The sequence below is a fragment of the Phoxinus phoxinus genome (genome assembly GCF_949152265.1).
Source record: "Phoxinus phoxinus genome assembly, chromosome: 18".
NCBI classification, from domain to species: domain Eukaryota; kingdom Metazoa; phylum Chordata; class Actinopteri; order Cypriniformes; family Leuciscidae; genus Phoxinus; species Phoxinus phoxinus.
Genome location: NC_136893.1, coordinates 15,044,618 through 15,059,507, shown reverse-complemented (window position 1 = coordinate 15,059,507; position 14,890 = coordinate 15,044,618). Strand labels below are relative to the sequence as shown.

At 36.1% G+C, this 14,890-nt stretch overlaps 1 protein-coding gene across 1 annotated transcript; it reads left to right on the top strand.

Annotated features, from left to right (window-relative positions):
• The first annotated feature begins 434 nt into the window (after window positions 1-434).
• On the top strand, window positions 435-9,313 carry slc2a1a (solute carrier family 2 member 1a). The gene is made up of 10 exons (XM_079588925.1): window positions 435-732; window positions 2,798-2,893; window positions 4,128-4,288; window positions 4,380-4,620; window positions 4,705-4,867; window positions 4,940-5,127; window positions 6,547-6,651; window positions 6,748-6,849; window positions 6,946-7,149; window positions 7,227-9,313. Exons 1-10 carry the CDS (start codon window positions 715-717, stop codon window positions 7,413-7,415), a joined length of 1,467 nt encoding a protein of 488 aa, XP_079445051.1. The 5' UTR covers window positions 435-714; the 3' UTR covers window positions 7,416-9,313.
• Window positions 9,314-14,890: the final 5,577 nt, after the last annotated feature.

Sequence of the window (14,890 nt, the reverse complement as noted above, 5' to 3'; positions counted from 1 at the left end):
CACAGTCCTATATTTCCATAAAAAAGCATATATAAAAGTTATATGCATATTTATTAATTCTTAAAAATAATTAGACCTATATTTCTCCTTTAGATTGTTAATGCCTCTATTTCTTACATGTATTACGACAAAACATCATGTGGATGACCAAGTTATGGTCTGTCTACGATTTTTTATTTTTTTATTTTTTTTATGCATGTTTTTTTTTTTTTTTTTTTACACCATGCATATTAAATCTGGATAAGGCATGTTTGTTCATTCTGGTACAAATCTAGAAACACGCTCTCAGGATTGTCCAGATTACAACGAAAAGTCGACGCATTTACATCACTCCGTTGAATACGTGCAGCCAATCGGGGCGCCCATTTCGATACGTGCCTGCGTACACATAGCCACACGGTCACAGGTAACCAGGCAACAGCCAATCAGAACCTGTGTTCGAGAATTTATATTAAGCGCTTTACACCACTGATGGCAGGCAGTTATCTGAAAACACCTGACAGACTAAATGACAATAATATAAGATTGACTGATATAGGCTTCGTTCAAAAGGACAAATGGGCTGATACATTGTGGATATTAAATTAAGATATTTTCGCTCCGAATGTAATTTGTTTTCTTTTTAAAGTGGATTTTAGGATTTTTTCCCACCACAACGAAAAGAAGAAAATTATTATTCTATAACTTTTTTTAAACTTTTTTTAACCTGCCATCATGGAGTCTAATAAAAAGGTAAGGTAATATTGCCTGCCTTATAACTCTAGTGTAGTGATCATTTAACTATAGCCATACTTTTCATTATAAAGGTGATGCATTACCTAATTTTGTCATCTAGCCTACCGTTTCGAAAGTTTGCCAGTAAAGCCCGAGGGATATATAACTGGGTTGTAACTGTTTCAGTAAATACTTAAAAAGAACTGCAAAGTAAGCAAAACTAGATTTCATCTAAAACTAAATTTTAGAGAGATTAGAGATGCAAAAACGAAAGCACAAAAGTGAACTGATAGAACTCTTAGTTTATTACCTATATTTTTAATTGAGGTTTATATCTGTACCTCGACAAATAGTAAAACTGTGCTCCAAATTGATTGAATTTTGCACGGTTAAACTGAGCCATGTTACCCAATAGGCTACCCATTTTTGTCTCCTGCAACAATGGTCTCATGTCACCAGGTTTAAATCCATAAGTAATGGAAATATGTGATAAAACCTTCTAAAGACCTCCCAGACCACAGCATTGCTAAGATATTTAGGGGAGATTCAGATTAATTCGGCTACTTTAACCCTTGGTTTCACATTGACATAAATCTGATTTATCTTGTTTGCCAGGGAAGTAAAGTGATAAAAGAAGGCTAAACATAAAGATGATCACAGCCTCTTCTGAACAAGAGAACAGCTGCAGGGTTAGTTAAGGTCTGCTTTGCACAAGTATTTACAAAATAAGAGAAAAACTGCTATTTCGAGACAATTGTCTGTTTCTTTTGCATCAAACACCTGCTTTTAGATCTAGAAGGTCCATTAGGAAGACTGGCATGTCGAAATTAATTGTCAAATTAATTTATAACATTTACTGTTTACACAGCATACTGATTCCCTTATTTCACACACTCCCCGAAATAAATGGTGCAGAATCTGTCACTCGGACGGTACCCTTTACAAAAGGTTCTAATATGCACCATTTAGGTACTAATATGTTCACTTTTGGTACCAAAATGTACCTTTGAGGTATAGTCCACTAATATGCACTTTTTATGTACAAAGGTGTAGCCTACCACTGACAGCTTTTGTTCCTTTTTTGTGTATATTCCAAAATAAATTAAAAATTCCGGACTCAACCATGATTAATGCATGTGCATATGTTCATTATAAGTGACACATTTTTGTATAACCATGACATTTGGACATTTGCGTATTAATAAGAGAGCAGTGTTCTTATTATTGGGCAAGCCTTTAAAGTTTAAACCCCTTTGCCTCAGTGGCTCAGTGGACATTGCATTGCTTAGTTATTTATGTTTCTGTATGTTCATTTAATCTGGAATGTTAAGCTTTTCCTAAGGACTTGAGGCCTACGTTATTAGGTGAACATGCAAAAAAATACACATCAGTTAATTTGTTTTTATTCATTTTGTTTACGGTAACTGCAATTCATTGCATGTATTAACCTGTGGATATAATATTTAGTTTAGTATAGTGTTACATGCAAACATTCTAAGTCCAAGCAGAACAGAACATGGCCGCCAGGGGGCGCAATCGGCCAACAGTGAACCTGCCACTACAGTTACCTTCTATTGCAGGGAACGTTTGCTAAAACACAGCGGCCAGATTAAAACACTATTAAAAGGCTACTGATGTAACCTTCTTAAGTTTGAGAATAACTGGTTGTTGATGGGTAGACGCTTGGATTCCATGATATAATTCTTAGGAGCGCGTATAAAATCACATGCTGGAGTTACAGTATTTTTTGTACAGTTAATATGACTCTACGTGCTAGTGCTCAAGATAAAGTGGTTGTCTTTGAAGGCCTGTTGAGCATGTTATGTAAGAGCCTGCGGTTGTTTGAGTGGATTGGAATAAGAGGCTGGAGTAGTCGGGGTATGTGTGCGTGCGTCGGTTCAGGTGCTGCCGGGTCTGTAATAGGATCATACTTGATAATCAACAGGGTTTCCCTCATTCAGCATGTTACTGTATAGTGAGTCCACAGTTCTGTGGAATAAAGAGAACCATTGTTATTTGGTGCCAAATTAAAATATTGCTTTAGCTATAGTTTAACTCAAATGTTGTTCCTCTTCCCTTACAGCAGTTGACAGTTAATCTGCTGATGGCTGTCGGGACTGCTGTGATTGGCTCCTTGCAGTTTGGCTACAACACAGGAGTCATCAATGCCCCTCAGAAGGTGAACACTTATACAGACATGACACATGGAGTGTCATAAGCACTTACATATCTGCATATGGCAATTTGATAAATGGATATAGAGTTTTTTTCTCTATATTCATTGTAGCATTGTTGATGTTTGCATGGTAGTGTCATTATGTAAGGCATCTAATTTTAGATTAGCTGTATGCTGTATTAACCCTCCTTCTAGAATAGCCTATTAAAATGTGCTGATTCACACGTGCAGAGCGTTCTAATAATAGACAAGCACTGCCGAGATTCTTTTAACGGCATTCTGACACTTTTTCACCATGAATAATGAATGGATACGTGACCTTGAACCCTTTATGGGTCACATTAGTGTAGGGTTCTGGATAAATCCCTCATACTTGAGAGAATTCTATATATAGAGTGGGAAATCATGTGTCATTAGTCTTTTAACGGGATAAAGAGAGAAAGTCAAAAGTCAAGGAGATGGTAAGGGCGTCATCATTACTGTGACGGGGATTTTAATATTATAAGTGAATTGTTGGTTATAATTTTTTGACCATTCAAATGTTTGGGGTCAACATGTTCACCAAGGCTCCAATTATTTAATTAAAAATACAATAAAGCAGTTATGAGATATTACAATTTAAAACAACTTTTTTTATTTTATATATTTTAAAATGTAATTTTAAAAATGTACTCCAGTCTTTAGTGTCACATAATCCTTTAGAAATCAATGTTGAAAACAGGTGTGCTGCTTAATTTAATGTTCACTTTTTGTCAATTTAATACATCACTGCTGAAGAATTATAGATTGCTTTCTATAAAAGAAATCTTGCTGACCCCAAACTTTTGAAGGGTACTGTTCATGTTCAACTTTGTGAGTGAATAGATTTTCTTTAAAAAAAATTCATTCCTTTTCATTAATTTAGGAAGAAAGTAAGTCACAATAATAAGCCCAGGCTTGTTTATGTTTGATGATTAACTTGATCAAGTTTAATGAAGCAGCTTCTTATGCAATCTTTCTGACTCAGCGGTCAGTGAAGTAACACTGCTCCCTCTGCTGACTGCAATGTGGAACTGCTGGAGCAAATGACTTGACTGAAAAAAAGTTGACAAAAAAGTTACAAATTCATACAAACATAAATTATTTGTGTGAAATTTTCTTTTTTTTTAAAGAAAATTTAGCATTGATGTATCAAATGAACACTCTCTCTAATGATTCTCATACCCAAGGGGTAATGTTTTTTTTCTCTCTCTCGTAGATCATTGAAACCTTCTACAATGAGACGTGGCAACGTAGATATGCAGAGGCCATACCGTCAACCACTTTAACTACGCTCTGGTCTGTATCAGTGGCCATTTTCTCTGTAGGTGGCATTTTCGGCTCCTTCTCGGTGGGTCTCTTTGTAAACCGCTTTGGCAGGTAACTTGACTATCCAATCAGAACTTTACAAACACTCCTTGTATTCTGGATTCCTGTGTCTTTAAAAGTTGTCTTTCTAATCTTTTAACAGGAGGAACTCAATGCTCATGGTTAATGTTTTGGCCTTCATATCTGCTGCTTTAATGGGCTTTTCCAAACTGGCTGAATCCTGGGAAATGCTCATTATTGGACGCTTCATTGTCGGCCTTTACTCTGGCCTGTCCACAGGCTTTGTACCAATGTATGTAGGAGAAATCGCTCCAACTTCATTACGTGGGGCGCTTGGTACACTTCATCAGCTTGGTATTGTCACAGGCATCCTCATGGCACAGGTTAATCAAAGTGTTTTCTTTATTTTGAGACCACCATCATTAAGCCTTTCTGATTGTAGATCTTTTTGTTCTTTTTTTCTATAGATCTTTGGTATTAAAGAAATCATGGGGAACTCAACAATGTGGCCCTTCCTACTTGGCTTTACTTTCATCCCAGCCTTACTCCAGTGTGCCGTGCTGCCCTTCTGCCCCGAGAGCCCACGCTTCCTCCTCATCAACCAGAAAGAGGAGGCCAAAGCCAAGAGTGGTGAGTTTTTAGGACCCACTTAAGATGCTGTCTAGGGGGTTTGCAGTCGTCCTAACTAACTCGTTTCCGCAGTGCTGAAGAAGCTGCGTGGCACTGATGACGTGGAAGAAGACATGCAGGAGATGAGGGAGGAGAGCAGGCAGATGATGAGGGAGAAGAAGGTCACGATCCCTGAGCTGTTCCGCTCATCGCTCTACCGCCAGCCCATCTTCATTGCCATCATGCTGCAGCTCTCCCAGCAGCTATCCGGTATCAATGCTGTACGTTTTCCTGTTTATTTCCATATCTAATATCCATCCATCCATCCATCCTTTCTTCAAATTCTATTGCTTTTTATAGAAATACCTGGTATATATTTATAATTTAAAGGTAAATAAAACATAACTTAAAACATGTATTTTTATTAATATTATTATTATCAGGGCTTGACATAAATTTTTTTGCTCACCAGCTAGTGGTTTTTCATAGTTACTAGCCACTCAGCATTTTTTAAATTTTCACTGGCCACAATTTGTACAACTGTCGCAGCGGATGACTATTATTTTGGGAAACAACTGATGATGGCACGGTTTGATGTTTGGTTGACCAATCAGTGGAAAGGGGCATTTAATTCCCGGCCATGTAGAGATCTAATATTCAAGCTGTTTATCGATTTCGGTTTTATTGTTTCCATTTGGTGAATTAGAACAAAGTGTGATAAAAACGGAAAAAAAATATGAAAAAAATACATGAGGTTAGTTTTTTTTTGTTCACGAGAAAGGTAGAATATGTGTAATAAATAAACGGTTTCTTTGTTTTCCTGTTCTAAAGACCAAAACAAATTGTTTAAAGGTACAAGGACCATTAATGTCAAGCAATGTTCATAATTATACATTAGAACAACTATTAAAGGGTTAGTTCACCCCAAAATTCTGTCATCATTTACTCACCCCCATGTGTTTTCAACCCCAAAAATCCAAATTAATATGCTTTTTATGAAACCCGAGAGGTTTCTGTTCCTCCACTGAAAGTCCAGGTGATCCCCAACTTTCAAAAAGGTCTAAAAAAAGGGCCATAAAGGGCATCTTCAAATGAATCCAAGTTAACTGATTGGTTTAATGCAAGTGTGAAGAGACACAAATTGTTTTATATGATGAACAGATTAATTTAGGATTTTAATCATAAACATCACATATGGTGAACACAAAAACTTGTCATTGGTTCTTGTGCATCATGCATGCATGTTTGAGCTTCTGTTTACCATAATGTGATGTTCATGTGTCAATCATTGTTTTGATGTTTATTAAATCTGTTTGTCATACTGTGTTTGTGTCTCTTCACAAGACTTGGATTAAACCACTCAATTCATATGGATTCATTTTATTATGATCTCTTTATGGCCTTTTTGAAAGTTTTGGTTAACCTGGATTACAATCACATGGACAATTTTAACCCTTTAATGCTCCCGTGCAAAGTAAACCACCTTTTCTTTATTGTAAGGCAAGAATAATATAAGCTTTACGACATAAGAACAGAGAAACATAGGACTCAATGATAATAAATAAAAATGCATACACCTGTTAAATGTGTGAAAATCTAAAATATGGCAGCGAAATACTTATTCTGGTTGAGTACTATCTGTAGCTGCCATTTCATAAACTGTGATTTGCATGTTCAGTAAATGTAATTGTGTTTTTCAGGTTTTTTATTACTCTACTGCTATATTTGAGAAAGCAGGGGTGTCTGAGCCAGTCTATGCCACCATTGGTGCTGGAGTTGTGAACACAGCTTTCACAGTGGTGTCGGTAAGTCAGTAAGAGCGTATTTATTGTGAATTTGTCCTTTGTTTAGACCGGTAACAGAGTTTTAGTTGAAAATACTTGTATCCCCCTCTGATTTAGCTGTTCATAGTGGAGCGAACTGGCCGAAGATCACTACATCTTATTGGGCTGATGGGAATGGCTGGGTCTTCTGTTCTCATGACCATAGCTATGGCGCTACTAGTATGTATGATTCCACTGATATTACATCTTCTGTTACAGTTTTGTGGTGTAAACTTTAATGTTTAATGGTGTTTATTCACTAATCATCCTTCTCAGGAAGAAGTGAAATGGATGTCGTACGTCAGCATTGTAGCCATCTTCAGTTTTGTGGCATTTTTCGAGATCGGACCAGGCCCGATCCCATGGTTCATTGTGGCAGAACTCTTCAGTCAAGGCCCCAGGCCCTCTGCCATCGCTGTCGCTGGTTTCTCCAACTGGTTTGCCAACTTCTTGGTGGGAATGTCCTTCCAGTATGTTGCGGTATGTAAACATGAACACAGTAATATTGTTTCTCTTCTCGTCAATGTTCAAATACTCACTGTTTGTTCCCTTTATAGGAACTGACTGGCCCGTATGTTTTCATCATCTTCACTGTCCTCCTGCTGATGTTCTTCGTCTTCACCTACTTCAAAGTTCCTGAGACCAAAGGCCGAACATTTGACGAGATCTCGGCAAGCTTTCGCTCAGGGGCAGAGAAGTATACCCGAGATGATCTGAACACACTGGGAGCAGACTCACAGCTTTGAGCATGTGTATACAGTACTGCTATAGACTAACCAAGTGACTGTCCTGTTCACAATGGCAAACTACCCTATTACTCAACTAGGAATGCAGTAGGTTATGAAGTGTTTACTTTACATATTTGTCCAATTGCATTGAATGCCCTGCTGAAAAATCAAGCACTGCTGGTCACCAGCATAAGGTATGTTTTGCGTGCTGGTGGACCAGCTACACCAGCTCAGTTTTGCTTGAGAACGGCATGACCAGCACTATACCAGCTCTAACCAGCATAAACCGGCCTGGACCAACTTGGAATTCATGCTGGTTTATGCTGGATTGTTCAGCAGGGTACTCAAATGACTCGCTAAACATTTGCCAAACTGTGCATTATTTGACCAGCACACACTTCGAAATATTTACTCATTATTTCACTGGACTGACAAAAGAGTATATATTTGTATACAAAGTTATATTAAACATTGCAAAATAGCCATATTTATTTCTGAGATCGTAACCAGACACCTTTGTCTAATATAAAACATCCAACAATGTAACAACTTTGTTCCATTCTACAGTTTAAAAAAACAATTTTGTAGCAAACAATTTTTCCATACATTTCCGTATTTTTAGATACTGTACTATTATTTTACACATACTATATTTTAAAAATAATTATCTGTTTAAGTATGGTATAGCATGCAGTATTTTAGTATTCCACTTCATATACAGTAGTACACTTCATCACATCGCATGTCTTTTTTTCCCTCACACCTCAACCTTGACTGATTGTTTTACTTTAATGTTTCTTTTCTCATTCTGAAATGGTGAATAGCATCTAAATCTTAATAATAATCAGAATTTATGTAAGTCCACATGCATATGAATAAGGTTATTGCATATTTGTGATCTACTAGATTATTTGAATGATTCAATTCGCACAATTTAACTTAAAGATTTTTTTCTTATAGACTTGCACTTTTAACTGTTTTTAACAATTCTATGCTAAAATGTCCAGTTAACACATGATGAGTTCTGATATGTCTGCTGATGTTATATCAATCATAATTATATTACGTAGAACTGCATATTGCAACATAATGGTGTCAGATTATGATACATGTTTATTAATACTTGAACTGTAGCTTTACCAAGGAGTGTCAAGATACTAACACAAGGAATACAAACGCAAAACAATTATTTAATTTTATATTGCAGTCCTGCTTTTCAGAAGAGTGGATTTGGTCTCCAATACTCTGAGGTTTAATGTCCTTCCAAATCAGACCATCTCATTTTGACCTCTAATGAATTAACTCTACTAATATATTTGTTATATTATGATATAAAAAATTAAATTTTTAGATTTGTGCATAATGTTTATGATGCTTATGTGATCATGAGAATTTAGTATATTGTTTATTTAGCAAAAGTGCAATAATTGTTCACATCCTGTTTATTTATTCCACATATGCTAGGCATTATGAATGAAACAGGGTTCTAATATTTCTTATGTAAAAAAATATGTATTTTTATGTATAAAGTTATATGTGCTACATTCATCCTCAGGATGTAAATAAGTTCAGGTTTACTAAAGCATTTTGTAATAGATATGCTTAGTACTTTGAATTTTGTTTAACTTCCTAAAAGATGAGATATGGTTTTGTTCAGTACGTCACAGAAATTGCATTAGAAATCTAACACAAGTGCCAAGTCATGTCCTTGCTGGGTATCCATACATTTTCTAAATAATAAAGTTTTTAGTTGGAAATAAATCAAATAAACAAAACTGCAACAAAAAAAAAAAAATTTCTTTTTATTTTGTTTGTTTTTTGTTTAGTCTCTGTTTAGATCATTGCTTAGTATAACATACTAAAGGTGTTTAAGATAAATAAAGTTTATAAATAAATCCACAATTATTCCCAAGACCAAAAGATGGCAGTATTTCTCTTTGCGATTGTACAATCCAATCTGGGCAATCCAATTTTTTTTTAGGATTGTCATGGAACATCATGAGGGTGAGTAAGGGGCTGAACTATCCCTTTAAAGTCCCCATGAAATCAAAATGTATTTATTTTGGCTTTTAGTAGGCCTATGAATATGTTAGCCTTAAGATGATCTATAAGCTAGTGTGCATCAAACCAATGACCAAATTTGCATTTAGAAGATATGTGTTCAAAACGCACAGTCTCTCACTTCTGCCAATATGGATCAACAATTTTGATGACATCATTCAAATGCTCTCTAGAATCTAAAGCATTATAAATATACATTAGGCTATCGAGCAGCTCCTCCTTTTTTTAAAATAGCCAATAGCGTTTTGTTTATAACGCTTGGAGAGCTCGGCAAAGCCGCATTTGACAGCTTAGGCACAGTCTAATAGATTTCCATTTTAGATTTAATGGTACTGTTACTAAAGCAAAATAGTGATTATAATCATGCTGAGGGTGTGTAGTTAGAAAAGTGTGTAGGCCTAATTTATGTTGGTGCATGGCATCGGTATGTTATCTCGTCTATTGTCAGTGCTGTTCTGAGTCTGGCTAACCGTTTCTCCTCCTAATCCTATCCATATCGCTTTAAAATATAGCATTTTGTGTAAAATTCAAATGGGTTAGATAAGTTCTCCATTTCAAACATATGATCCGCTCTGTGGTATCGTGTCTGGACCAAAACAGACTGTGCGCGCTGCGGCGGTTTGTGTGAAACCATATTTCATTCACCCCAAAGGAAAGCATATTTACACAGTCTGAATCGTTCCCTATCCCTATGCGCCATTCACCATATAAAAAAAAGTAATTGTGTGAACAATTGACAGATTTCAGCCACAGCTTCAGCGCCTATAGCCTAGCCTATGTCCCACCCGGTCTTCCTCAAAACATTAAAGCATCTCGTTTCAAGGCACTTGAAAGTGGGCCTTTAAGAAAAAGGTTTACTTAGAAGTATGTCCTTTCTTCAACTAATGTTATCGCTAATGTACGGTACGATTTTGGGCTGTCCCAGAAGAAAGATGACCAATCATGGTGATTTCTGTGGCCGTGGCTCCTAAGCGGTGGTCCTACGTCGTACAGTGAGAGAGGTTCAAAGACGGCCGTTGTCACGGTCTTGCGACCAAAGATACCCGCAATAATTTTCTGACAGTGTCAGAAATTGCTCCTGATCCTCACAGTGTGTTTGCTGCTACGAGCTAACTGGCCAGATCTTATGTAGCCCCGTCCACTTCGCTCGTTTCGTTCTGTCTTCTGGTTTGTATTTCCACAGCATGAAGGTAAGGTCTTACGGATTTATGAATGAACCTCTCGTTTAAAAAAAATGTTCTTATGACATCCACTTCAAACATTACAGTGCTCATAATAACTTTAGATTAATCTACAGTAAGTAAATCCACTTCAACAGCTAAATACTCTTCAACAGCGATGCGATGGAAATATACAGGGCTACCGTAAAAACAGAAGTTCAAAGACAAATTTCTAAAGTGGGCTTTGCGCTTGTTTCTTTTTAAGGTCTAAAATGCAACAAGAAATGGTGTATTGATCAAAGCGATATGGCGGTAAAACTTAAAACTACTTTCCTCAAGCTCCATTTGCAAAATTGGCTTGCCAAGTTGGCCTCTTTTCCCTAGCCATGACCGCATCCATATTCTCCTTTTTTGCTATCTCCTCTTTTTTCAGTCCTTAACAACCACAATTGCCAAAGTCCTATTCAACTTGCTCTATTTGTTTACCACTAGTGCATGCTGATGACGTTTTATTCTTCTAAACTAACTAATTCTTCTAAACGTCATAGACTACGATTCAATAGGTGTCATCGTTTTACAGTCTACATCCAAGTTCATTATATCCATGTCGTACAATGTAATATGTAACAATCTTATAGAATTGCCGGAATTGCACAGTCTGTAACAGGTATATGCAAGCATATTCAAATGTTATTATAATCACAAAAGGTATTAAAAATGTATAAACTGAATTCACGAAGAGAAATCGCTCTTTCGCTATCTGACGCTACATTGACACAAAGATAGGTTTTGTTGTTGTTTTTAATGATAAAATAGATTTACTGATCACACATATATCATAAAAAAATAGTATTGTGGTGTATGGCATACCACAAAATGCGAGTAGTCTAATATATGGCACTAATGTGAGAAATATTTGCCAGTGATCTAGCTGTTTGTGTTAATGTATTGCCCATAATACAGGAAAGCATTTCAATAGAGGTCATCCATCTTAATTGGTTCACAGTGATGGAAAAGAACATGTGCATTTAGACCTATAGTGACAGTTTAGTGGTCCAGTCTGTCGATTGCCCGCAAAATCCTCTTAACGTAATGTACAAAGCCAGGGTCATAATGATTATCATTATGACAGCACCACGGGTGTCTTGTGATTTTGTCATAAAGCAACAGATTGCAGCATCCTGCCAGAATAAATGATGGGATTTCATGTGTTGATGGGATATCAACAATTTAATGGCAACAACAATACTGTACTCAACAGCTTTAACATTTAGGTAACAGCAACACTATACAATTCAACAGATACAATATGTAGGCTATGCATTTCCTCAGGGATAAAATCAATGAGAGACAGCAAAACTACTGTCCATTCCACGTAATATTAAAAACTAAACAAAGCATAAACATGCAGTTGGAATGCTGACCGCGTGGGCATAACCTCAATTGATTGTTCAAAATTAAAAAAAAGGGGAAGAAGAAATCCATTAATTTGTATGTGCAGTCATGCAGACACAGTCTGCTGAAGAGATTATTAATTGCTTTCTCTCTGCAGCTCCTCATCATCAGCTCCCCTCTGATTTCAAATCACAGAGTCATAGCCAAACTCCCGCCACATTACAATTTCATAGCACCGCAAAATATTTTCTCAACCCTTTTTAAGATTAAAGAGGAACAAACAAACAAAATCCTCTAATTTACCTTAAGTAAAGCCTATGCCTTGAGGCAGAACTAGGCCACAGAGCGCATGGCGATGTGTGTAATAAATAGTGAAAGAGTTGCGGAATGACTTCTCTTCACAGTCCGCTAATTAAATTTGTTCCTTAGTTGGATGTAGAGCTATACACCATCCTAGTTTTAATGAGAGCCTGATCTTTTCACTCTCTATGCTCCTCATACAGGATCTATCCTATGACTCACAGACCATACAACCCAAGAGACAAGATGGAGCCTGAATTGCACATTGTGCTTTATACTACAATATTTTCTCAATTTTCTTACTTTAAAGGGGACAAATTATGCCCCTTTTTACAAGATGTAATATAAGTGTCCCCAGAACGTGTCTGTGAAGTTTTAGCTCAAAATAACTCGATACACCCGAAACACGCACAAAGAAAGCCGGCTGTCAGATGGTGCGTCACATCATGAGTATTAAACTAAGTTCTATCACAACTTATTGCGCTTAAACTATCAAATTCACACAAGATAATGTCAAAAACACACAAAGTTCACATAAACACAGTCGGTTATGTATGTGAATGTAAACCGCAAGTAAAGAAATCGCATGTGTATATATTAGATCTGTTTTTAACGTGAAAGCAGCGTAATATACAGTACCTGAATGCAATATATGCTGTTGCATAAGTCCCTGTGAACAGGAAGTTGCAAACGACTTTTCTCCAGTGTTGTGAGGTATTTCCAAGTGAAAGGGAATATTGAACAGAGGGCAGGGTTTTGGGTCACTTTAGCGCTCCTCCTCTCCAACTCTCGCTCATAGCAGACTAACGGCTTGAGGGGAGTGGTTAAGCGTTTTCAACCCAAGCCGTCAAACCTACGTCATCAGAAAAGGAACGCCATTCCAGACCGGAAGTAACTTTTCAGACTTTGATTAAAGATTACCACGACAAAAAAAAATGTTCTCTGTATTAACTTGCATGGATTAATTGTTCACCACAAGACTAGTAATATGCGCTAACAAAGTAAATAGGGTCAATTTTGATTTCATGTCGACTTTAATATGAATCAAACAACAAAAAGAAAAACAGAAAATCACTCACTCTTGATTGAATAACTTTAGTAGCTTTAATAAGAATTTTTTTTTACTTGAATGCTGCTGTTAAATGCTCTAGAGAGAAGATACAGTACATGGCGGACTGTGTACAGCTGTGTACAAGCATTTGTGATGTCACAAAAGCTACAATCTGCAAATGGCTTATTTCTGAGACACTCAGACACATTTATAGGGATTAAAAAAAGGAGTGGATGGATCTTTACCATTATAGTTGTGTACACACTGTCAACACACATATGTTCAAATGAATTTTGCATAATAGGTCCCCTTTAATGTATTTAGTGTATTAATTATTTATGGAATTTATTTTATGATTTTGTGAATTATTTATTTATAATTCTTTGATACTGTACTCTGTGTATTATGTCTAAATATTTACACAAATATCCAGTACACATTAAAATATTGATTTGGTTTAAAATGGCATTCTTTGTCATATCTTTTAATATTATAATTTAATATTCACATTCACATTTTTAGTCATTTTATTAAGAGCTGAAAATATTTGTAGAACTTTCCATTTTGTTTATTTGTTCGCTTGTTTTACTCGTTTCTTGATAGATTGGCAGTCCTGTATCATGCTTTTATGTATTATACATATCAGAATGTGGAAAAACAAGGTGACAAATTAGTAAGCAATTAAATATTGACTAATTTAACTAATAACATTTGCTAACTAGGAATGTCTGAACATTAAAGGTGTTTTTTAAAATCAGCTGTGAAATTCCCAGAGCCACTTAAGATCCCACTTAGTATAATAATATCATATATATGCCATCTTCATTATACTAATTATACATTATACTTGTGAAAAATGATTTAATAGGGATATTAAATGTTTTTAGACTGGATATTGGAGTGTTTTGATACTGTACCAATTGAATTTGAATACAGAACTGAAATACATATATAAAATTCTCAGTGATTACAATTGCTTTGTTATAGGCACAATGACTCACTTGAAACAGATCAAGAAAGAAAATTAATGTAATTTATTCTGATAGAGCACTGCACAAAGGATGCCTGATATATGAAAATACCACTGCAGCCATGACTTTTAGATAATCAGCTATCTTTGCTGGAAATGCTTTGCTCATTTTACTCTAAGAGCTTTATTTGCATATGAAGAGAAGTTGGTTGAATCTTCAGAGAGCTGGTGGGGCACATGGGTGATGCACATTCTCTTGATCGGATGCCTTTTCAGTTGTTCTTTCTATGGAAACCAATGTCAGATTCCAGAGATATATTTGTGTGTGCATGTATGCGCGCATGTTTAAAAATTTCATGGTGTTTTCAATATTTATGAAATAGAGGAAGAACACTGTGTGCTTCCCGCTCTGAATTCCAGCTAAAGGAATTCATGTTAATTTGCTTTTGTTTACGTAACCATAATTGTCTCTCCAGCTGTTTATGTCATTCACTGTGTGAATTTATTCTGTATGATTTCACCCCATAAAAAAGCCTCTGCAGAACAGCATATTTAA